General features: G+C 24.2%; 1 protein-coding gene across 1 annotated transcript in view; it reads right to left on the bottom strand.

Moving 5' to 3' along the window:
* Window positions 1-7394: 7394 nt before the first annotated feature.
* LOC107162280 (uncharacterized) overlaps window positions 7395-23365 on the bottom strand; it is a 152979-nt gene continuing 137008 nt past the window's right edge. The window contains exons 5-6 of the mRNA XM_015509111.2: window positions 19622-19826; window positions 7395-7800 (exon numbers count right to left, since the gene is read on the bottom strand). Of these exons, the coding sequence (XP_015364597.1) occupies window positions 7706-7800; window positions 19622-19826 (300 nt within the window). The 3' untranslated portion in view covers window positions 7395-7705. The remainder of the gene's footprint in view (window positions 7801-19621; window positions 19827-23365) is intronic.

Genomic DNA, 23365 nt, shown 5'->3' with positions numbered 1-23365 from the left:
TTTTTGAAAATTAAACTGTTTATACATAGATATCACTAACATAAACATTTGGTGAAAATTTCAAGTATTTATAGTGATTTGTTTTCGAATTATAGGTTATAAAAAAATTGATTTGGTCGATAACTGGTTTTGCGTAAAAATTCCCGTTTTTCTGTCATTTTTTTTTTGTTTTTCTCGATTTTTTTGAAAACTGTTGGAAAATGTTTACTTTTGACCTGTATAATGCACTAAGGATATTTACTTTTACATCGGAAACCACCCCCAAAGTTTGAAATCGAAGCGTTATTTCGAATAGTTATGCTGTACACAGACACAAAAAAAAAAAAACACATCTTTGTAAAATCAATACATTCATCACTTCGTTCAAAATCTAAAAAAATTCAAATATAATGAAATGTCAAATACATTTTATCATTTAACTTATGATTTAAAAATTTATATTAACATGACGATTTTTAAATGAAGATTGACAGTTTTTTTTTTCATAATCATTTATAGTTAAGTGTTGACTAAGTTGTATTTATTATTATTTAATATTATTTCATTAGTTTTATACACAACAATTTAATTTTTATCTTAAATTGTTCTCTTTAATATTTTATTTTCACGAAAAAAACCTTAGACATTGAATTAATAGTATTTTTTTTTTTTGGCTGATATTTATAATTTAAAATACTTCTTTGAGAAAAAGTTTTATAAATTGGTTGTTGCGCTTATAATAAGTACTTTATAGCTATTATGTTACCTAAACGTAATGTAAGTATCAAATCCACCTCAAATAAAAATTTATATTTTTATATTTATTTATATGATTATTATATAAGTTAATAACTACAGTATTCTAAAGTACCTAAATAAATCAAAATTGTAAATTTATAACATTGTAAAAATACTTGGTGTATTGACACAATAAAATTAATAAATAATAAAAAAAAAGTACCTAAATTAATTAATGGTTTATATTCAAATAATTGATATAAATTTAATTTACGAATAATGTTAAATATGAAAATGGAATAATATATATTTGAATCTTAAAATTATTTGATTATTTATTATACATACCTATAACACTTTGGTTAGAATTTTAATTAATCTCATATGATTTCGAATGCCTAGAAATTATCATTGAAAATAGGCAAGCTTAAATCATAATATTTTTGTATATTTCTTTTGAACTATTTCAATGATTCATCTCGTTTTTTTTTTTTTTTGACACACACTATCATGCAGTTTCATGAAGAAATTTGTTAGCAATATGTCTGATGAATAAATTATAAACATTATTTTCAAATCGGAAGAAAATAATTATTTAATACGATTGTCTAAACTTTAAATATATTTTAAGCGTGTTTTAAATAATCAAAAAAAAAAACAGAATTGTACAATTTAATTTAATATAGAAAATGTATACTTAAAATACTAAAAATGTAACAAAAAAAGTTTCTCTTACTAATGGCCTAGTTGTAGTAAAAATAAATAATCAAATATTTTCTTAATCTGAAACATTAAACAGTCAAACAGTTAAAAATATTTATAAATCAAACCATACAAACAAAAAATTATCTCACTCCTTAATTAAATGCATTATAAGTCTAAAAAGTAAAAAACAACTCTCATAATAAAATGTCCTATTAAACTATAATTCTGAACACTAATGAAAAGCCCATAATTAAATAACTTTATATTTTAATAGTGAATTCACAAAACTGTTATCATTGGTCTTGAATTTAATCCCTATATCTTAAGACAAAGACATAATCAATGGTCTCCAAAAGTAAATATCTGGGCTGAAATTTTAGGTGTACAAAAAGGTATTTAAAAAAGTATATATATATACATACATATATTTATCTCTTGAAAATGAAATTCATTCCATTTATTTCTTATATATTTCTAATGAATTAACTAAACTTTGGAGGATCGTAGTTAATAAATTAGTGAACCATTTAAAAGCATACATGTTATCGTTTCAAAAATTAATTAATTTTGCTTTTGGTACAACTGCTTGGTTAAAAATTTTGATATTGAGACAAAACAAGGTAAAAAAAAAAAATGTATACGTCCTTTCGGTATTTCGAAATTCCATGTTTTTATATTTTTGATTCATAATCGTTTAAAAATCACTTGTGAAATGACATAATCCCTGTATAGTTATGAACTAAATTGGGATCTTGCATTAATTATATAATATTAACTAATATATTAATTTCAAATAGAAAATAAATCATTAAGAAAAATATACCTTAAAGTTTAAAATAAAGAACTTAAAATAAAATAGCACAGGAGATTTTGTGTTAATTTTTAATTAATTTTACTTCCCTGTCGTTTATCCCAGTTTTTCTTTCTCATAATATCGATATGGTAAATACCAAATTAATATTTCAGAGAATAATATAACATTATCGTACAGTGATCTATTTGTGTTACATATTTTAAATAAAAAACACAATTTCACAGAGATCCTTTTATATTTCATAACAAGTATTATTACTAAACTTACCTATTTATGTAGTCCTTTGATACATAAATCGAAACTTTGGCATTTCTGTTTTATAGAGAGTTCTTGTGTTGCATTACGTGTTTAGGATACAAAGATAATAAAAACTGATGTGCTGTTTTATACAGTGAACTTTATATTTTCTGAAGTTTCATACTGCGTTGGAGTATCTAACCTATTTACAACATTTATTAAATTGACATACGAAATACACAGTGCAATAATTATCTCTCCTTCGGTATAGGTCACCTCGTTTTATATACAACCATAGCTTATTCAGTTGTACTAAACTCTGAGACGCAGAAGCGTAACTTCGGAATATTTTATTTCGCCCAAAGCAAAATATACAGCTCTCCTACACAGTATTGTGGTATTTGCTCTGAACAAAGATTTTTTTTGAGACTTATGGCTTATAATATCTACGCAATAAGATATATCAGTAATATTAAAAAGGGTATTAACTTTTTCTAACAAAATCCAATTTTTTCTTTCCGCACTAAATCTCATTTCCACCAAACGAAAAAACAACAGATGAAAAAAATCACTTGTTTAGTCTAAAAATGAAAGTTTGATATTTTTTTTAGGTGTTCATATTTTGAGTTTGTGAGAATTTAGCAATAAGAGTTAACAAATCTATAAGTTATGAAATATTTAAAAGAAATAAAAATGAAATTTTCTCAGATCACAAAATAAATTGAAATTTTGAATGGGACTATTGTTGTGTCCTTAGACCTGGATATCACAGTGCCCTTTAATCCCCTATAGTTATGCACAGTTGAAATTTACCACACTGAACAATATTATTTTAACTTTCGGCACTAAATATGACATCAACTATAAATTAGTAAGTAGAGTTTTCAGACGAACCAATGACATTTGAACCGTTCTAGGCATATTAATACATTTAAGCTTTTTACATAATATTATATTATAATCCCTATGTAATACTCTGATGTCTAACAAAAATAGTATTTTAATGTATTAATGTGTTAGTACCTTATAGAATTTAAATTATTTATTATATATTTTATATTTATACACAGAGTGGTACATTTAGGTAGGTACACTAATTATCTCGAAAAGTATTAGCTTTTTTTGAATTTTTTTTTTAACTTTTAGATTTATGTTATTCTAAAACCGTATAATATTTAAATTTTTTTCATCCTTATATTTATTGTTGAAACCACTATAAACTTTTGATTTTCAAATGGTAACATATAATTAAAATTTCATGAATTAATAAAACCATTTTATTTTTTTCGTGAATTTATGTGTTAAAGTTTTTATTTTTCGATGATTGGTTTGTGAGATATAGCTCCTCAATGTATTGGTGGTTTTACTATTTTTCCAATAATTGTAAAGACCAGGGTCTAGTGTTAACTTTGATATCGTTGAATCCAAGGTAAAAAAAAAAATAACAATTAATTAAAGATCACTATTGTACTTTGAACCTTAATCATTTATTAACTTATCGACTAATTGGACTAATTGGATTTATTTTGTTACCTTGGCCAGATTCAGCTAAATCCAAAAATATAATTGTACATAAGTGTGTTGCTTTTGGAATCCTAGATGTATTACAATTATAATCAAACACTTGAAACACTGAACTTTTAAAACTAATATTGATGTTAGGTTTTATAAAACATGTTTTTCAAAATATACAACGCAATTTAAATTATTTTGTTAGATCTATTCTTTAAGAAAAAATTTTTTATGGAATCTACTGCGATGCTCGTACTGAGATGTAATTTAAATTAATAATACTTAAAAAAGTAAGCAAATAGATAAGTTATAGTAAATATAAAAAAAAACTAGTTACTAAGTAATATTAAACAATGTATTTTATAGAATTCAAAATTAATTTGTCTGCCTTTAATTTACAGTAAAACTATACCTAGACAGAGTTTTATTGAGGTACAAATCTATATTATACAAGCAAAAATTCATTTTTTATTTCGAAATTTGAAAACTAATATAACGTATTAATAGTTTAACTACTAACTACTAAGGTTGATATTTTTTTACGTTTGAAAAATAGCGAAGATATTTTTAAATCATAGTTTTTATCAATAAATAAATATGTACTTAGTATGATATTTTCTTTTTTTGTATTTCATGATTTTCTTGAAAATTTATAAACATTTTACAGTGATGACATCATGCAGTATAATATAAATATATTAATTTACACTCATTTTACAATCTAATGCACATGCTACACAAAACATTTATACCACGTTTACCACCCTTAAATATGTTTATAGAAAAAAATACACATCGTTGTAAAACCAATATCATTCTCTTTCCGTTCAGAATTCGAAATATTATTTTATTATTTTTTTTTTTATAAAATGTGATCGATGAACTTGGCAGCTGGTTTTCTTATTTTAAAGCTATAATGATAGTATATTATAGTATATATATAGTATATTAACTATAATATCAAATCTATGTTAGCACAACAGCTGATACACTTTTCATTTGAACATTTAATTTTTCACAATACATGGATTTTTACAAAAATACTTGATTCAATATTTTAACTTAAGCATTTTTGAATGATTATTATTTTATAAAAGAATATATATACATATATATATATATATTATTTTATAAAAGAATATATATACATATATATATTATATTAAAACAAAGTAGCTTGTCCCTGTGTGTCTGTATGCTTAGATCTTTAAAACTACCCAATCGCTATTGATGCGATTCTTTTAAATTGATAGAGTGATTCAACAGAAAGGTTTATGTGTACCTATATGACATGCATAATATAATAGAGAAACACTAATCATTTAAAAGGTTTCCAATGTGTGTATATGGATTTCTGTTGGTCTGTCTGTCTTGTATGCATTCCTAAACAGATGGACCGATTGTGACGAAAATTTGGTACAAAGATATTATATTAGACTCATGAGAAAAAGATAGGCTTAGTCAAATAGCGATGGACCTAACCCCGAGAGGTGCTCAAACAAACATTTTGAAATTCACTATGGACATTTTTGTTTATAGATGGTTGCTTTTTTCTTTTATTAATATTATTTATTATTATCTATATTATGTATATATTATATAAAGACTAATGAATAAAATTACATAATTGTAAATCAAATTGAATATCGTTGTAAGATTATTAATTAGTATATTTTAACCATTATCTTTTTATATGTATAAAAATATACTGCTCACATAATCACAGAAAACGAATTTAACACATAGTTTGAGATATTTAAGAGGTAAGATTTTAAACGGGATATGAAGTACATGGGTTCAGCTAGTAATTATAACTTTTTGATTTTAGTTTGTATCACGCATACAGATTAAATTCAATTACATTTGTAGATGTTAATGGCTTAATAATATTTCATCTGATAAGTACAAAGCTGTATAATATTATGTTTAATATTTCAATGTAAAAGACAAAGATATTTTAGTATAAATACTAATTAATATACTCACAATATTATAGGGAAAAATGTTTGATGAATAATAAAAACATAGTCCATCACTCCAATAAAAGGCATATACGTAATTTAATTCATCTTCCTGAAACTTTTGAGAGTTAACAAAAAAGTCAGAGAAATAAAAATAATAAAATCGGAACACTGTTTTAAACCATTTAAACAGGTATCAATCAATATTTTTTTATGTCTACTGAAGCTTATAAACTTAACTTTAAAATAGTGTGAAAGTATTTAACCATTTATTGGTACTTACCAGTTACTCGAATCCACTTTTCTGGGTTGAACCTTTTTTGTGTTTTATACAACTGTTGTAAATAATTTTTAGATTTTAGGAAGAAGTAAAAGGATTTAATAATTTATTAATTGATTTTAAATCTTTACTCCGACAAAAAGCTTAAGATTAATTCATAATATTAATTTGATTTATATAATTTATAATTGATTTATAAGTAAACAAAATTAATTTTGAATTAATACAAAATCCTGGTGAGAATGCTAAATTTTTTACAACTATTTTTTTTATAATGAACGTTATATTTTTATATTTAGTATAAATATGTCATTTATTTCGAGGTTTTTTAATTTTTTTTTTTCTGAAATAAGTAATAAACTGTAAAATATAATGTAAGTATTGAAGTACAACACTAAAAAATATTAGGATTATTTTATTGAAAGAGGTATAACTTTTAATTCATGAATTATGAATAACAATTTGTTATAATTTCTTATATTTTTTTAAAATAAATACTGGTGTAACAAAGTGACAACACTTAAGTAGGCACTCAAAATTTTAAAAATAAAAAAACGTATCAGGTACCAAAATGTTGAATAGGCTTAAAATAAAAAATACATAAATAAAATAGAACATGAATGCAATTTTTAGAAGATTTAGTAATCTTATTTTTAACTGATTTTATAAAATAATTATTACAAAGAATCGATCATAACTTAACAAAAGATAAACACACGAATATCAATTAGATGTATATTAACATCAAAAGTGCCTATATACTTTAAAATATCTTTTTTAACAAATACATTCGATAATATTTATGAATAATAACAATACTATACACATTTTCATAGATTTAATTAATAAAGTTATTAAAATTATTTCTTTAAATAACTAAACAATTTATAATTCAGGGTGTTTATAGTTACATTTTTTGATATTTTGTAAAAATTATAGTGTTATAACTTTACTTCCATTTTTAAAATCAAAAACTAAAACTGTGCAAACAAGCGTCAAAGCAAAATTAGATGCTAATGGATTATTAAATATTAGATAAATTTTCAAAGTCCAACGTGAAGTTATAAACTTTTTTGAATTTTCCTTTTGGATCCAAACTTATTTTAATTAGCAAAGTGTAATTTTGCTATTAAAATGGTTACATAATCTATATAATAATATATATGCATTTCTTAGTTGTAGTTATAAATAATCATTTTATTTGTTAACATTTATTCTAATCTAAAAATGACAAAAGATAAAAATAAGTTAATAAATAATAATATTTAACACACAATCGAATTCACTCTACTTTAAAAAAAATATATATCACGCTGGTTGTATCTTTTTTGAATTCTGTCATGTGGCAATATTTTGTTACCACTTTGCAGTATTATTCGATGTGTTTTTTTTACAATTTAAACTTTTATTTACATGCAAAAGTGTGAAATACAAGATTCATAATATATATATATATATGTATGCATGTCCACATTCAGACTATCTGAACACGTTCCATAACAAGACTGAAGCAGTGATCATCGTTGAACTGTTGATAGAAGACACTACCTGACATCCAACACTCGGGGACGTAACTGAAACAAATAAACAATTAAACATAAATTATGATAATCATTGGTATCAAGGTTAACACAAAACTTGGCATGATAAAATGTTCTAAATTATAAATTATTTGTTTTTGTTGAAAGCAGTGTTATAGATTTGTATTTAATAATTCAAAGTGTTTTGCTATCCCAAAATAAAAAAATAAGCATAAGTATTGATTTTTTCCTTAAACATTTTAAGGACATTTTTTTAGAATTTGATGTAGTAGGTAATCTACGGTAGGTAGGTTTCTATTATGTTCAAAACGATTATTGATTAATTTTATTGATACGTTTTTGTAAGGATCATTATTAGTTTTTGATTGAGAAATAAAGTGGTAAAATATTTTTCTTGGTTCAAACCCACTTTGCCGAAAACTCAGTTTGCTGAAACCAGTTTCAAAATATTTTTTAAGTATTCCCTTTTCGCCGACAGTCTAGTTTGCCGACGTATCGGTTCGCTGACCAATTATTAATACATTTTCAATTTTCTCGATTCGCCGACAATTTATTGATCCATAATGATTTTATCGAAAACGGATAAGAGAGCAATAATACTATGGTATGTTATCGCTATAAGTTCAACGTTTTAATGTTTTTCCACATATAAAAATACAAAATCCATATGCAGTATAGATTGGCGAATTTAGTTCATTCCAGCCTATTTTATAGTGAACTTTAGTATACCTAGTTGACAATTTTATTCATCGAGTGGACAGAATATAATAACTTAATAAAATACAATAAAATAAAAAGCGGGTGAGTGGGTATCGCTCTGCTGTACAATAGGGGGTGGGGTGGACCTCTGATTAGGGTAGGTTAAATTTGAATGCAATAATAGTTATCATTGTATACGAAAAACGATTCTGAACAGAGACTGTTTATCTGTCTAGGATATATTATAGATTATTAAAAATTTTCAAATCTTAAAAGCGGTTATATGCTTGTAAAGGTGGCAAAAAGTGATAAAAAAATATAACTTTAAAAATAGCAAAGAGTAGCACTTAATTAATATGCATTAACTTAATTTATTATATTAATTATTTATTTATTAATTTATTTTATTTACTTTTACTTATTTATTGTATTATCAGAAATATAGTAATAAACTAATATAAAAAATAATTATTTATAATCATTAATCATACTATCATAAATTATGTTTATGACGACTAAAAAAAAAAAGGTTTTCAGTAGATGTCCAATTTTTTGAGATGATAAAAGTTAATTACAATACGCTACTAAAAATATAGTCTTAATATTATATGATTATATCGTCTACATGTTATGTGTACTTATCTTTATAAGGCTTAATTATGTTTACAATTTTAAATAAGCAGTGCTGTTGCAGAACACTCCGACTAGAGTTTTTCGATAGCTGATATAGATAGTCGATACCAGTATGTTATCATCAATCAATAAGTGCAAAATCTGACCCTATATTTATAATAAAGAACCGTAATACTCCAATACTGGCTAAGTTATTAAAGGGAAATAACATAATTTTGTCGAAAACAATGTGGAGGAAAATGGAAACCAACCTTTTTTTTTGGAAGAAAATGGACAGTGGGGGAAAACAGTATCTCGTTTTTGAAGGAAATAGAACCGCCCTATGGGACATCATGTAGAGTGAACGTCGTCAAACCGTTACAGTATTTAGATATTGGATATCATATATATTATAATTTATAACTATAAATAATTTAATATTTAACATTCTATGATTTTTAATTTATTTATTATACTTTTTCAGAAAAATAATTTGATTTAAAATGAGCATCGTTTGAAATAAGAGAAAAATATTAAAAATTATTAAAGATTAATATAGGTAGAAAACAATAATTTCAAAAATTTCAAACTTTTGAAAATAATATAATACAATTGTTATTACCACGAACTTAGATATCTCAGTTCATGTCCCATGATTATTAGTAATTCATGAATAAACTAGTTTACACATTGATATATTATTTATTTATTACCTAATAGTATTAGATTAAAAATTTTAAGTAAACATAATTTACGTCCCTTACACTCCTTGAAATCCCTACCTTTACACGCAGGGTGATGTTTATAATAATATTATAGTAATATTATAATTATAATATAATATTTTATTATTATATTATTATTATAATATTTTACGTAGGTTATTTGTAGGTATAAATTGTCCCTACCTGGTTTTATCTTACTTAAAGAGAAACTACAACAAAAATAAATTAAATCACTTTTTTAAAGTAAAAACTAGATTCAGCTTCAAATTGAATATTGGTATTATTAAATACTACATTAAACTTTATGTGAAGCTTTTTTAACATCTGACATAATGTTCACAGAAAAAAAAATTAGATAAAGAAATGTATTAAAACTAAAATTGAAACAAATTTCAAGCTGCTTTTGGAAAAATTAACCATAAACTGCAAATGTTGTTAATTTTCTATGAAAATAACCATTGCCATACGTTTCAGTTTGTTTTAGTAGAATAAGAGTCATCACGCCATTATACGAACATTATACATTAAAAATCTATGATCATTAGAAGATAAAAACGTTTGAGTAATTTATGCTAAGTTCCACTTATTATTTTCGTTTTTTGAATTCAAGAATTTATTATTGGTCATAAATGTATGATTATTAGGTATTCACTACTTTATATCTTATACCAACATGTTCAAAGTGCTTAAATTCTTGTTTTTTAGACAATGTTTTTATTGAAATGATTAATTTTTACTGTAAAAACGTACATGTTTTATTGATTAGAAATTTAACAATAATTTTTTAACATTAATCTAAACTTTAACTGACTTTTTTTATTTATTAATATATAAAATAAGTATTAAATGTAAATTATAATATTATGTTTATAAGTACATAAAATTAGAATATAAATGAATACATTTCTATTTTACTTAACAATGTTCGAATAGTGCTAATTTTAAAATATTAATATTAATTAAATTACTATTTTATTCAAAGCTTTTAGATCTTTCATCAATTCTATGAAACTTAAGGTCATACCTATGTTGATGATGTATTATAAAGTATGACCTCGTATACTTTGACAATATAGTATAACAATGACAATAGCCGGATGAACATACTCATAGTCAGAAGTTCATTGTCTGTTATACTAGACAATAATTACCTATTCATATTAAAAATACAATTTCATTATTCAATATATTCATTTATTTTTATTATATTATATAATTTAAAATTAGTAAATCTGAATCCACTTTTATAATATTTATAAATATAAATATATACATATATATATAGTTATTTATTTATTTATATTTTACCATTTTTAATCGAATAAATAAACATTACATTTATAGATTCTAAATGAATTAAAAATAATTTTAATTATTGATATTATAGAATTATGCGTAACAATCTTAATTTTAGATGAATATATTCAAAATTATTTAAAAATTCAGATAGTTTAATTATTGTTTTACAATTTGTTAATTTATATTATTAGTAGGTATTATGTATAATATTGAAAAAGTTTTAAATGCAATTCATTTACAAGAATAAATCAAAATCATATTTTACGTTAAAAACTTTTTAAGCTTTTTAAAAAAAATGTCTACTTGCGATTTTTTTTTAATATGATTAGAATATAAATCAAATTGTGATGTCCACCAAACATGAACAATTTTAATTCAAAAAATTATTTAATTTATGGCATATATATTGTAGAAATTATATTTATTCACAGAGAGCTTATAAATGAATACTTTTTAAAAACATCTTATGCCACAAAAGTTTATAAACTAAGTCATAAATCTTAAAAGTGAGTTTCAAGCATATATTTTCATCGTTTTTGTAATTATGATGACATTATGAAAAATATATGTATTTACATCTTTTATATTTTATATGTAGTAAAATTAATTCTGTATAGGAATGTATTAATTTTTATAATGCTATAATAAAACAAAAAAAATATTCAATATATATTATATTATATCCAGATACAATGTATACATTCTATTATACATACCTATGTATTATTATAATCGAACTTGTCTTGACTGACCATCTGATCAATATAGATTCTAAAATATGATATCTAGATAGTAGATGCTAGACATTTTCTTAGTACCTTTGTACCACTGTGTAGAGGTGTACTTAAAAGAGATATTGGCACAATTGGCACAAGCATCTTGAGATTTTCGATGAAAATAAAACATTTTATTTTTTTTTTTTATAAATGATGTGCAATTGGCTACAGAATAACACAAGACAGACACAATTATGACAATATTACTCTTGGGTACTCATAATACACTAAGTAAGTACGAATAAATTACATTAATTAATAAAATTTACCCACGTGTTTAAAACCTACAGTACCTTCCCCTACAGTTCCCCCAGGCTAATGACCTCAGTTGTCGAAGCCTTAACCCTAATAAAAAAATAAAAAAAAATAAAAATAAATAAATAAAAATACAATTTTCAGGTACCCACTTGATTCAATTAATAGCCAGTGAATGAGTATATTAGACACTTCTAGAGATATATTAAATATATTCATATAATTTACAATGATACATAAAAAAAACATCACTGAATAAAATAATAAATGCATGAGGTTTCTTCAATATAATATATTATGTTTAAGACAATATTCATCTAATATTACTAAATACTAATACAGTTCAAGATGTCGTAAGATCGTATCTTATTGGTAGTATCTGTACATAGAGTAAAAATTTGAATTTTGGAATGCAATGCAATTGTGTTCTATTACACGCATTCCTGTTTATTCATTTCTGCAGTTGTAAATGTCGAATATATATTGCCATGTACGTAATATATTGACCTTTTCTAAAGATATTGTATTCTAGTTTTAAAGTTTTCAGCTAAACCTTGTTACTCATAAGTAATAGGAATTGCTGAACGTTATACAAATCAATGAACTTTGTTTTATTATTTTTCGAAGATCAGAGTCGATAACAATAATGACAATAATTACATCCGTGATATGCGATTTAAGCGCACGTGAAACATTCCACATTTTTCCAACTTAACATATTTTTACCAAATTGTCTCATTTTATTTACTTATTTTGGGGGTGTAGAATATATAATTAGATACCTATATGACAATTTCTAGATACATCGTTGTCAATTCATCTTTTTGACGCAATATGCTCACTGTTAATACCTAGCTGCACTAATCAATGTTTTTTGAATAAACTAGTCACAATACTGTATGTCTTATACTAAGTACATAAATAAACGAATAATAGTAATACAAATAAATTATAAAATATCTTTTGATTGACATAATAGTTGGATGACTAATTCTCCACTGTATCTACTAAGAATCGTTTTTCGTACAGGTAACACAATTTAATTTAAATTCGTATATTCAAAACAAAGACATTCTTAATGATGGGGCATAAATGAAATCTACTATACAGCAAAGAAACTTCCTTGTGTAAGAAAAAAAATATATAATAATAATAAATCATACAAAAAATAATAATTTAACTACTAAGCTCAGTATTAAATGATTAAAATTATTGAATATTCCATAAATAATAAGTTTAAACATTCAAAGAATAAAAAATTAAATTTATTAACAATGCAGAAGGACCAAAACATCCATAACAAACAGTAGCATATCTTTCTAATAAAAAACATTTGTTGTTGTTGTTGTTGTTCAAAACAGAAATGAAAAACAAAATTTTTGGAATATTTTATTCAGTTATTGTTTTGATATCGTGCTAAGCTTAACTTTATAATCCACCATTGTTTGTAATATGTATAACATAAAATACTCTACTCGCTAATGTATGCATTTTAAAAGAACAATATTTATTGTTATTTTATATTAACATCAGTTACTCATTCTCATCCAATACAATTGTTTGTTTTTTAAAGTTTTGTTCACATTTAAGAAATTTAGAGTATTCACAAAAAAATATGGTTATGATCAATGTTGAATTTTATGGTAGTTGATAAATTTATTTGTACACTACGGTATTGTGCGAGTTTGTTCAAAAATGTAAAAAATATAATATAATTAAATATATACTATAATTTTTTTTTTCATTTCAAACTATGTACCATAATACAACGTATTTACCTCAATTCATAAATCATTGTCAGTATTAAATTTATTAATTTTTATAGTCATATCAACTAAAATGTTAAAACGAGTTTTATAAACCCATATATTATAGCTATCACAAAATATAAAGCATTAAGTTAGTTTGGGAATTTAATAAATATAATTTTGTAGAATTAGTAAAGTTATTATGCACCACCAAATTCTAATTGTGCACACAAAATCAATATAAATTAGTTCATTCAGTGAATAAGACGTCATTACATGGTGAAATCAAGAATTAAACTTATCAAAATAGTTTCTCTCAAAATATACTATAGTTGGGTACGGGGTTTTTCTTTCGATATAATGATGGACCATAAATTTAAAGTAATAGGTACTTATCATTCAGAAAATCAGAGTTTGATAGTTCAGTTAAATAGTAATTAATTTTGAGTTTCCATTACCAAACCTAAGTATAAGTTTTGAAATGTGCAATTAAAACAATATTTCCTTAGAGATAAATTATTACAAATTTTTAAAGGAACTTTCGATAAAATTAACTTTTTACAAAAAATATTTTTTAGATACGAAATTATGTTGATAAAATTTAAGTGTACGAAAATTTAAGATCTTCTAATAGTAATACAAAATACAAAATTATTTTTACCCATAATTTTACAAGAGGATTTAATCGAGGATAGTATGCAACTGTTACTAAATTGATTAAACGACAGCAGGGTACTATGGTTTGCAGTTGAGAAATGTTATGCATGCCCGGAACATCATGTTATATATAGTAAAAAATACAGATAAGTATCGCTCTTAAAAATTCTAGTAAAATTCTTCTTCTTCTTCGTGATTACTGGCCTTTAAAACCATACCGTCAGGTTAGGTTAGCATGTCTTGACTAGATATGTCGTCTCTTGGTAATATCTTCCACAATAATCGAGTTTTAATACAATTCTTTTAGTTCCCTATTTTTTTGGATTCTCCATCCTCCAGTGTTGATATCTTTACATGGAGCATATATTTTCCTAAGTAATTTTCTTTCAAAAACAACTAATGAATTTTCGTATGTCTACCGTAAAGTCCATGTTTCCGACCCATATATTACTACTGGTTTTATTAATGTCCAATATATCTGAATCTTCAAATTTGTTCAAAATGTTCTAGATCGCAATAACTTGGCCAGCCCAAAGTAACATTTATTACTGGCTTGAATTCTCGCCTTCACTTCACTATTTATTTCGTTCCGTTGTGTCAACATGGCACCTAGGTATTTGAACTGTTGTATTCTTTTAAACGTATGGCCTTCAACTTCCAACTCACTATTTTGATTATTTAAAAGTACTTTTCTTTGGACCACCGATACTCCGTTTTGTCTGTGTTTATCTCCAAACTTATACGTTTATACCATTTCTATCAGTTTTATTGATTGTATTTTGAGTTGTTCTTTATTTTTCGACTATATCGTCAGTATATGCTTAAAGTCCAATGTTTGCCTCTCCTATCCTGACACCTCTTTAATCCATTCCTATTTCACAAGGTATCGCCTTGTCCCAACCCAGTCGTCACTTGTACTACATTTGAAGCGGAGTGTCATATTTTAACCTTGATGTCTGTAAGTTCTATGCTCATTTTTATAAGGTTAATTAGCTTCTGGGGCATTTCAAACTCTTTTAGGACATTAATCAGGGATTTCCTATATATTGAGTCATAGGCTTTTCTGAAATCAACAAATAGCATAGCATAGAATATGGACACCTTTGTCGTATTCCCAGATTTTCTGTAATAAATACCTAGGATGAATATTTAATCAATGGTGGAACGGTTTTGTCTGAATCCAGCCTGGTAGTCCCATAAGATCTCCTCTACTCATGGCTTAATTCTATCCAGCAGACAATAACTCAAAATTTTGTATGTGGCATTAAGTAGTGCTATTCCTCGGTAAATATTGCATAGCTGCCTATCTCCTTTCTCGTGTGGGGCACACTATAGCGCCGTTTTCCATTCCTTCGGTATCACTTCTTTTCACCATATTAGTTCAACTATTCGGTGCATATATTTAATCAGATCACCACTCATTGTTTTCAATAATTCTTGCGTTATTTTATCTTCGGCAGGTGCCTTGTTATTTTTTAAGATTTTGGTTTGTTTCATAATTTCCTCTATTGTTGGATCAGGGAATTCTACTATGTTGGGTTCCCTATGTTCAAAATAAAATGGGTTTTATAGTTCCCCACAATTTAAAAACTGGTCGAAGTAATCTGTCCATCTTCTAGCTATGTCTTCGTTGTTCGTTATTAGAGTTCCATCTTCATTTCTCAAGAATTTCTCATTTGGTTTAAAATCAGTACTCAGGACATGTATCTTTCTATATAGATCTCTTTATTTATGACTTTTATAGTCTTGTTCAGCGCCTATTACTATACCCTGTATATACTTCCTTTTCACACATTTCAAGACATTACTTGCCTCTCTTTATCTTATTTTGTATCTGATACATTTTTCTTCATTTTGTGTGTTATTTAGCCAGTTTTCGTGTGGCAATGCATCTTCGCATATTTGATTGAACCAGTGCCTCTTTATCCGTCATTGCTTTCCAAAAGTTTTTTCTGCTGCCTTCTGAGTTACATTCTTTATTCCTGACCATATTATTTCTATGTCATCATTATTAATATAAAGGTGTTGTTTTTCTCTCTTTATCTTTTCCATATTTTACTGTTGAAAATTAATTTATCATATCATGGAACATATGAGAATTGTGGTATCTATTAACTTTAATACACCAACCAAATAACGTAACTAAATGGAGATACTATAGACTGTTCACACATTTTACAAAATTTAACAAAAGTTAAAAATTTGTCGTTGAAAAATAAAAATAAAGCACAAAACACTCCATAATGGAGAGTATTGGATGGATCTAGTATAGTTATAATTTAAATACATTCAAATTCAGTATAATAAATAATAATAATAAAAATAAAAAAACATTGAGATTAATGATTGTAGCAGAACATTTTCTTTTCTTATTTACTTAAAATATTTATGACGAGGTTTTTATTATCATGTTTTTTTATCAAGTAAAATGATTTAAGTATTAATAATTTTGGCATTTAAAACATTTTAGAGATCATTATAATATTTTTTCTATCTAAAAAGTACAACAAATATATTTAACAATAATAAACAAATATTTATTATGATGTAACAATGAAAGTACTTTGTTGATATTTTAATTAATTTTTTTTTTAAATCTATCAATGTATAATGTATAATGTATATACATCTTAACTTATCATAATATTACAATTAATTTTATTTGAAGGTGCGCGTAACTTATATTTTTATTTATTGGTCTATACTCTGAAACTTCTAAACAATATCAATTAAAATCTTCTTTTTTTCATTCATATTATATTAAATGGATATGTTTGATTAACTTATTGACATTTTGCTTAAATTATAAAATATTTAATCATAAATGGGGTAATAATATATGCACAAAATATGTGAAATCGTGCAAGATAAACTTTATAATGATATTTATTGTTTACATCGCTCAAATGATAAAACTTTATTCGTGTTAGTTATTAATTTGTCGAAAAAAAATATATTATATAATGGATACAAATTTATAATCATACATATAAAGAAAACATGTCTGTTAATTATTTTGAATTCAGTAAGAAATTCATCAATATACAAAATCATTAAATGCTCACAGTTTTTAAGCATATCTAACATTTGAGTAAATGTGTTATTGTTTATAATAACTGAAAATATATTATTATTTGGCATTTGGAATAAAGATAACAAACCACTATTTGACAACATTACTTTTATTTATATAATATAAAAGTGAAATGGGATATTTCACGAATGAGCCAAATGTATGAAAACCATATATGTGTGTTTTATGGTAATTCTTTTAACTTTATATTTCACATTTTTTTTTTTTTTGATCAATGTCGTCAAAGTGACAATAGAGTCACAATAATTCAATCAATGTTAACTCATTTTTATAATATATTAAATATGATGAAATTTTTTAATTGGATTTTATGCGTATCCCCATAAGAAATGACTTTATATTGTTATTAATTGAATAATATATATATTTTATTTTATTAATTGTTCAATATGTCTACTTCATCATCTATTCTGGCAAAAAAGTAAATCTAGTTTGTACTTTAGGAGGTCAAAAATAAAAATTCCCAATAGTTTTTAAAAGCATTAGAAAAAAAATGAGATTTCAACTGGTTTTTAAAAAAAAATGTTTATTTTTGGTGTAATTCTTAAAGAAATAGCCATAGATACATGCATTTTCACCAAATTACCTGTTGTCAAAAAAGAAAATTTGTCGGGTCGAAAGACTTGAAAATTTGATACAAGATTATAAAAATGTCTACATTTACAGTAAAAAAGTTTATCAGCATGTCAAATAAACTGTTTATCATCGTTTGAAGTTAGACATGGGACATTCACACATCAATTAACAAATTTTCATTGACTGAACTTATAATTTTGTTGTAATTCATATAGAATTAACCATAGGTACTTGACATTTTTAACAAATTTTCCTTATAATATGATACCTTTCTTTGTTCATTCGTTTTAAGTTATTTATAAACATTTTCAATTCTTAATTAATTTTTTTTTTTTTATAAACGTTAATAAACAAAAAAGCGCGAAAGTGAGTAACACACGATTATACATTAGATGTATAGAAAGACACTGTAACGGATGTGTTAAATTTAAATTCAATGATATACCATTATTGTAAACACAAAACAATTCTGAATGAATACAGTCTATCAGTATGTTTGATGATTTGATGATATAATTGTGATTTAGAAAGTAATCTATTTTACGATTAGGAGGCATTAATATTACACTGTCATTAATAGAAAATATAATTAGTTATATAGGCTGATAGACCGTCTTGGCTCAGAATTATTTTTCGTATGATATTATAATATCATTCAATTTAAATTTAACACATCCATTACAGTGGCTCTAGACACCTAATGAAATGTAAAGAGTTCCCACAATTTGCATGTGAGGTTTTCAAACTTAAAATGTTAAAATAAAAGTTATATGCAATTTTAATTTCAAAATGGTTTGTATATACTTTCGTTATTTGATAGATTTCTTAAAAAGTTGAACTAAATTTTAAATACTTGAAAAAATGTTTGTTGTATATTTTTGATAAATTATAAAGCTGTGAGATATTGCTATATTAAGGAACCTCTGTTCAATTTACCTTTTTTAAGACACAAATAATTAATATATTGTTATGAATGAATTGAAAATAAACTTGAAAAGTATTCTATATAAAAAAGTTATATTTACTGAAAATGTAAATTCATTTTGTGCAATTAATTTTTGAATTAGGTACAACAAAATATAATACATTTCAATTACGTTAGAAACTATTGATTTAAATTTAAATTTATACTTTAATTACTGATTAGATTATTCTGAATAGAAATTAGCATTTCCTTAACCTCCAAAAGTATCGATTAGATCAAATTTGATACCGAAAATCACCCTCTATGTGGTGATCAATGCATTTTTCTACTATATAAAACATGTACACAGATAAAAAACCAAATTTTTTTAGTAAAATCAATGCAATCATCGCTCTAGAATCTAACAATTAACGTCTTATATTATATTTTATAAGTTTTTAATAAGTTATACAACATTACAACAATACAACTTAAAATAACATACTGACCTTTTTCAGGCACTGGCTCTGTTGATTTTATCGGTAACCTTAGTTCCGAAGTTTGATTGTACAAAGAATTTATTAGAGCAGTGCACTGTAGTAAAAGCTTACGGCCGTCTTTGAAATGACTCTGATCTAATTTCAGAGTTACCGTTAACTTGCTCGATCTCAAGGAATTTGGAAATGTGTACTTCGTAACTTTCGGATTATCAATCTGAAATCATTTAAATACGATTCGTTTGTAACCATAGTTAATAATACTTAACTAAAAAAAGTTAAGTGTTTTTTTTTTTTTTTTTAATAATAGGCATATTTTTAGCTGTATAGTAAGTTTTTTAATTGGTAGCTCATTACATAAATTATGTCTATTATTATAATAATAGTGTCCAAAGAAAGGTCATAATATTTTTAAAACAAAATTATGTCTAAAAATAAAAATATAGTTATTAATATTGCGTAAATATATCAAGTATTTTTGAATATTGCTTCATAAATAAAAAATTTGAAAAGATGTATAGTCACCTACTTATACATTTTTAATGCAGTAATTATATTGATATTATTTTGACATTTTGTATCTACTATACAATTTTAATTCATATAAATACAAGTAAAAATATATTGTGCCAAAATCATATTTTATATATACGTAATCCCTAATATGTGTTTTACTGGTTAAGTAAAACTGGTTTAATAACGTACGTCATCATATATTTTATAATAAAGGTTAGGTTATTATGTAAGTATACATTATTGCTAAATACCTATTGAATGAATATGAACGTTGTACCTATGTTAATTCATTTCTATACCTCGTTATAGAGAAAATAAAGCATTTTTAACATTAAACAAGTATTAATTACCTATGTGAATTGAACTAAATAATTTAAAATTTATTTCTATGCTAAGCATGACAAATTCATAATTAACTTTTAAGCTTGAGGAAATACTTATTTCTACCAAGGCCCAATATTATTAATTTAAATACATTTTATATAAACATACGTTATCAAGTAAATATTATTGTTTGAAATTCATTCATAAAGGTAAGTATGATGGAAATCAGTTAGAAGAAGAATGTGTATTTATTATAACTATTATATATACATATTTCAAGTACATAGGTAACCATTAAAAAATAATTACGATATCTTTTGTTTGAATTATTAATAATACATATTATAAATTAATATACAAACAAATATAAAGATATATAAATAAGCATATAATATATTCATAGAAATTTAAATTTAAAAAATGTTTTATTTTTGTACTTAATAAATAGTCAAAAGAGCCGAACAAAAATAAATATAAATATAAATCATCATTCGATTATTCTTATGAACGTATATTGTCGTGGTGATTAAAATTTTTAAATGTGAACTAGTGAATACGAATTAGTTTAATAAATTCAAAAAACTAAGCACTAACTCCACACTAAATATTATAATGGTAATTTATAAGTAGTAGGTAAGAAATATGTTATATTTGGTGTGTATACCTACAAAATTAAATAAATATTCTACTATGAGTTCAATTTGAACGATTATAATATATATTCAAAATATAATGATTAATTAATATTTGAAGCTAATTTATTTATATCATTGAATTGAAAATTACAGTTTGTTAACCTACTTTCATTGTGTAAAAAAACGAAAACATGTAGTCACCTGCATATACTCAATGTATATGTATTACATTAGAATTAAACAATTTCTGAAATTTTATTTCAAACAGAAAAAAATGTACAATTTAACACATAACATATATTTTTATTCTTAGGGGCGTGCATGTGTGCATATTTTAATATTGTTTGGTGCTATAAGTCTTGACATCATTTAAGTGAAAAATGTTTTATTTTTCCCATGTACTCGGATTGGTGTTTTTTACATTTCCCAAGTGTAGACTCAATCGCTTTATATTTCTTTTTACTGTAACTAGATTAATATATTTTATTTTTTTGTTCTGGTAATTTACTCATTAACTATGCACCGTTTAAAATATTTGATTGGAATTACTGTGTCGTAAAATATCTAGTAAAAGTATTTAAATAATTTTTGTTGTATTTTAATACTTTTTAGTTTTTCTTTTAATTTATTAAATATATTTTTGATTCCCTGAATTTTAAAATGCTATTAAACTTGATTTTTGAAGTAAAAAGACAATATTTTTGAAAACTTTAGGTTTTTCATACCATTTATGGAGTATCCTATTATAGTGATACAAGCTTCTGTTTTTAAAATAAGAACCACACTATTCTACTATAAAATATTGAGCCGGTGATATTTTTCAATATCTACTGAACGAGTGTCTTCATATTATTATACTAAGGATAATAACAATTTTTATGAAATATATTATGATGTAATATTTATATGTTTACTTATATATTTACGAAAAGAAGTTCAATAAAAGATTAGATGTTTTAGTTAGTTTACAAAGTATAGTATGTAAGCTATATTATTTATATTATCTATTATAATTTTAGAACAGTTTGTAAAAATCTTTTGAATAAAAATACCTAATGAGAACTTAATTAAACAAATATTTAAAAATGCACATCTATTTTAATTGAATGTATAATTCAGCCGTAATTCACCCCTAGTATCACGGAATATAATCATTATGGCTTATAGTACATGATGTTTAATAAGTTGGAAACTACTTCAAAATGACAAAATGTATTTTAAATACATCAATATTTTAAGCACAAAAAAAATCTCTAACATGATATTTTAAAATAAAAAGACACTCATTAAATGCAAAAACCCTTAACCCTATCTAGCTCAATAAATTTTTTCAAAAAAAAAATGTCTGTTCTCATTTTTGGCTTTTGTAGAGTTAAATTAAGGTAATTTTGTTTTGTTGTGATTTTTGAAAAACTTACCAACATTTTACAGACATGATGCTTACAATTATCACTGGGAACTAGCGATTAAAATTTGTTTTTGTTTTTATGTACCTGCAGATTTTCCAAATTACAAGAATTGAATTTATTTAGTGAACTTATAACCCTAAATCAAACTTTATATTACACAACATAATAGGTTAGATTAGGTTAAAATCATAAAACATAAAATAAAATATAAATCAAACGGTGTACAAAATTCAACGACTTGTTGCTTTTTATTAATGACAAAATTAATAATAATCAAAACTAAATGAAAACAACATTTCAATAAAAACTTTAAAATATAACAATATATTAATCCTATTATAACAATAAGTACTTACTTAGATCAATATTCAGACTTTTTATCAGACTTTATGATAGGATAAAATATAGAAACTTATTTTTTATGGTAGTTTCAGAAACAATTGTTTTTTAAAATGTAACATAAGTGTAACTAACCTAACCTATTCGAAAATGTTATGGTCTTTAAGTATATACTAATGAATTATAAAATAAAGGTTTTAAATAATGTTATTATTTACAAGTTAAGAAAGTTCACTCTGCGAGTGTGCTTAATTTCCGGTTTCTAAACAAATTTTAATACAACTATATAAATTATAATTATATAACGATGTAAATTTATGTTCAGTAGCTACAAACAATCTATATATATATAATATAAATGGAGTTCTGTCTGTCCTTTACGCATTCCTTAATGGCTGGACTGATTGCGACGAAATTTGATACAGAGATATATTATACCAATGGGCAGAAGATAGGCTAAGTTAAAAAGTGATAGACTCAATTCCGGGAGCTGCTCAAACACACATTTTGTGATTTACGATGGAAAATTTTAT

This window comes from Diuraphis noxia, unplaced genomic scaffold, assembly GCF_037042655.1.
Source record: "Diuraphis noxia isolate RWA-SAM2 unplaced genomic scaffold, SU_Dnox_SAM2 contig0002, whole genome shotgun sequence".
NCBI lineage: Eukaryota > Metazoa > Arthropoda > Insecta > Hemiptera > Aphididae > Diuraphis > Diuraphis noxia.
The sequence above is the reverse complement of the archived record's forward strand: the minus strand, read 5'-3'. Positions and strand labels throughout refer to the sequence as shown.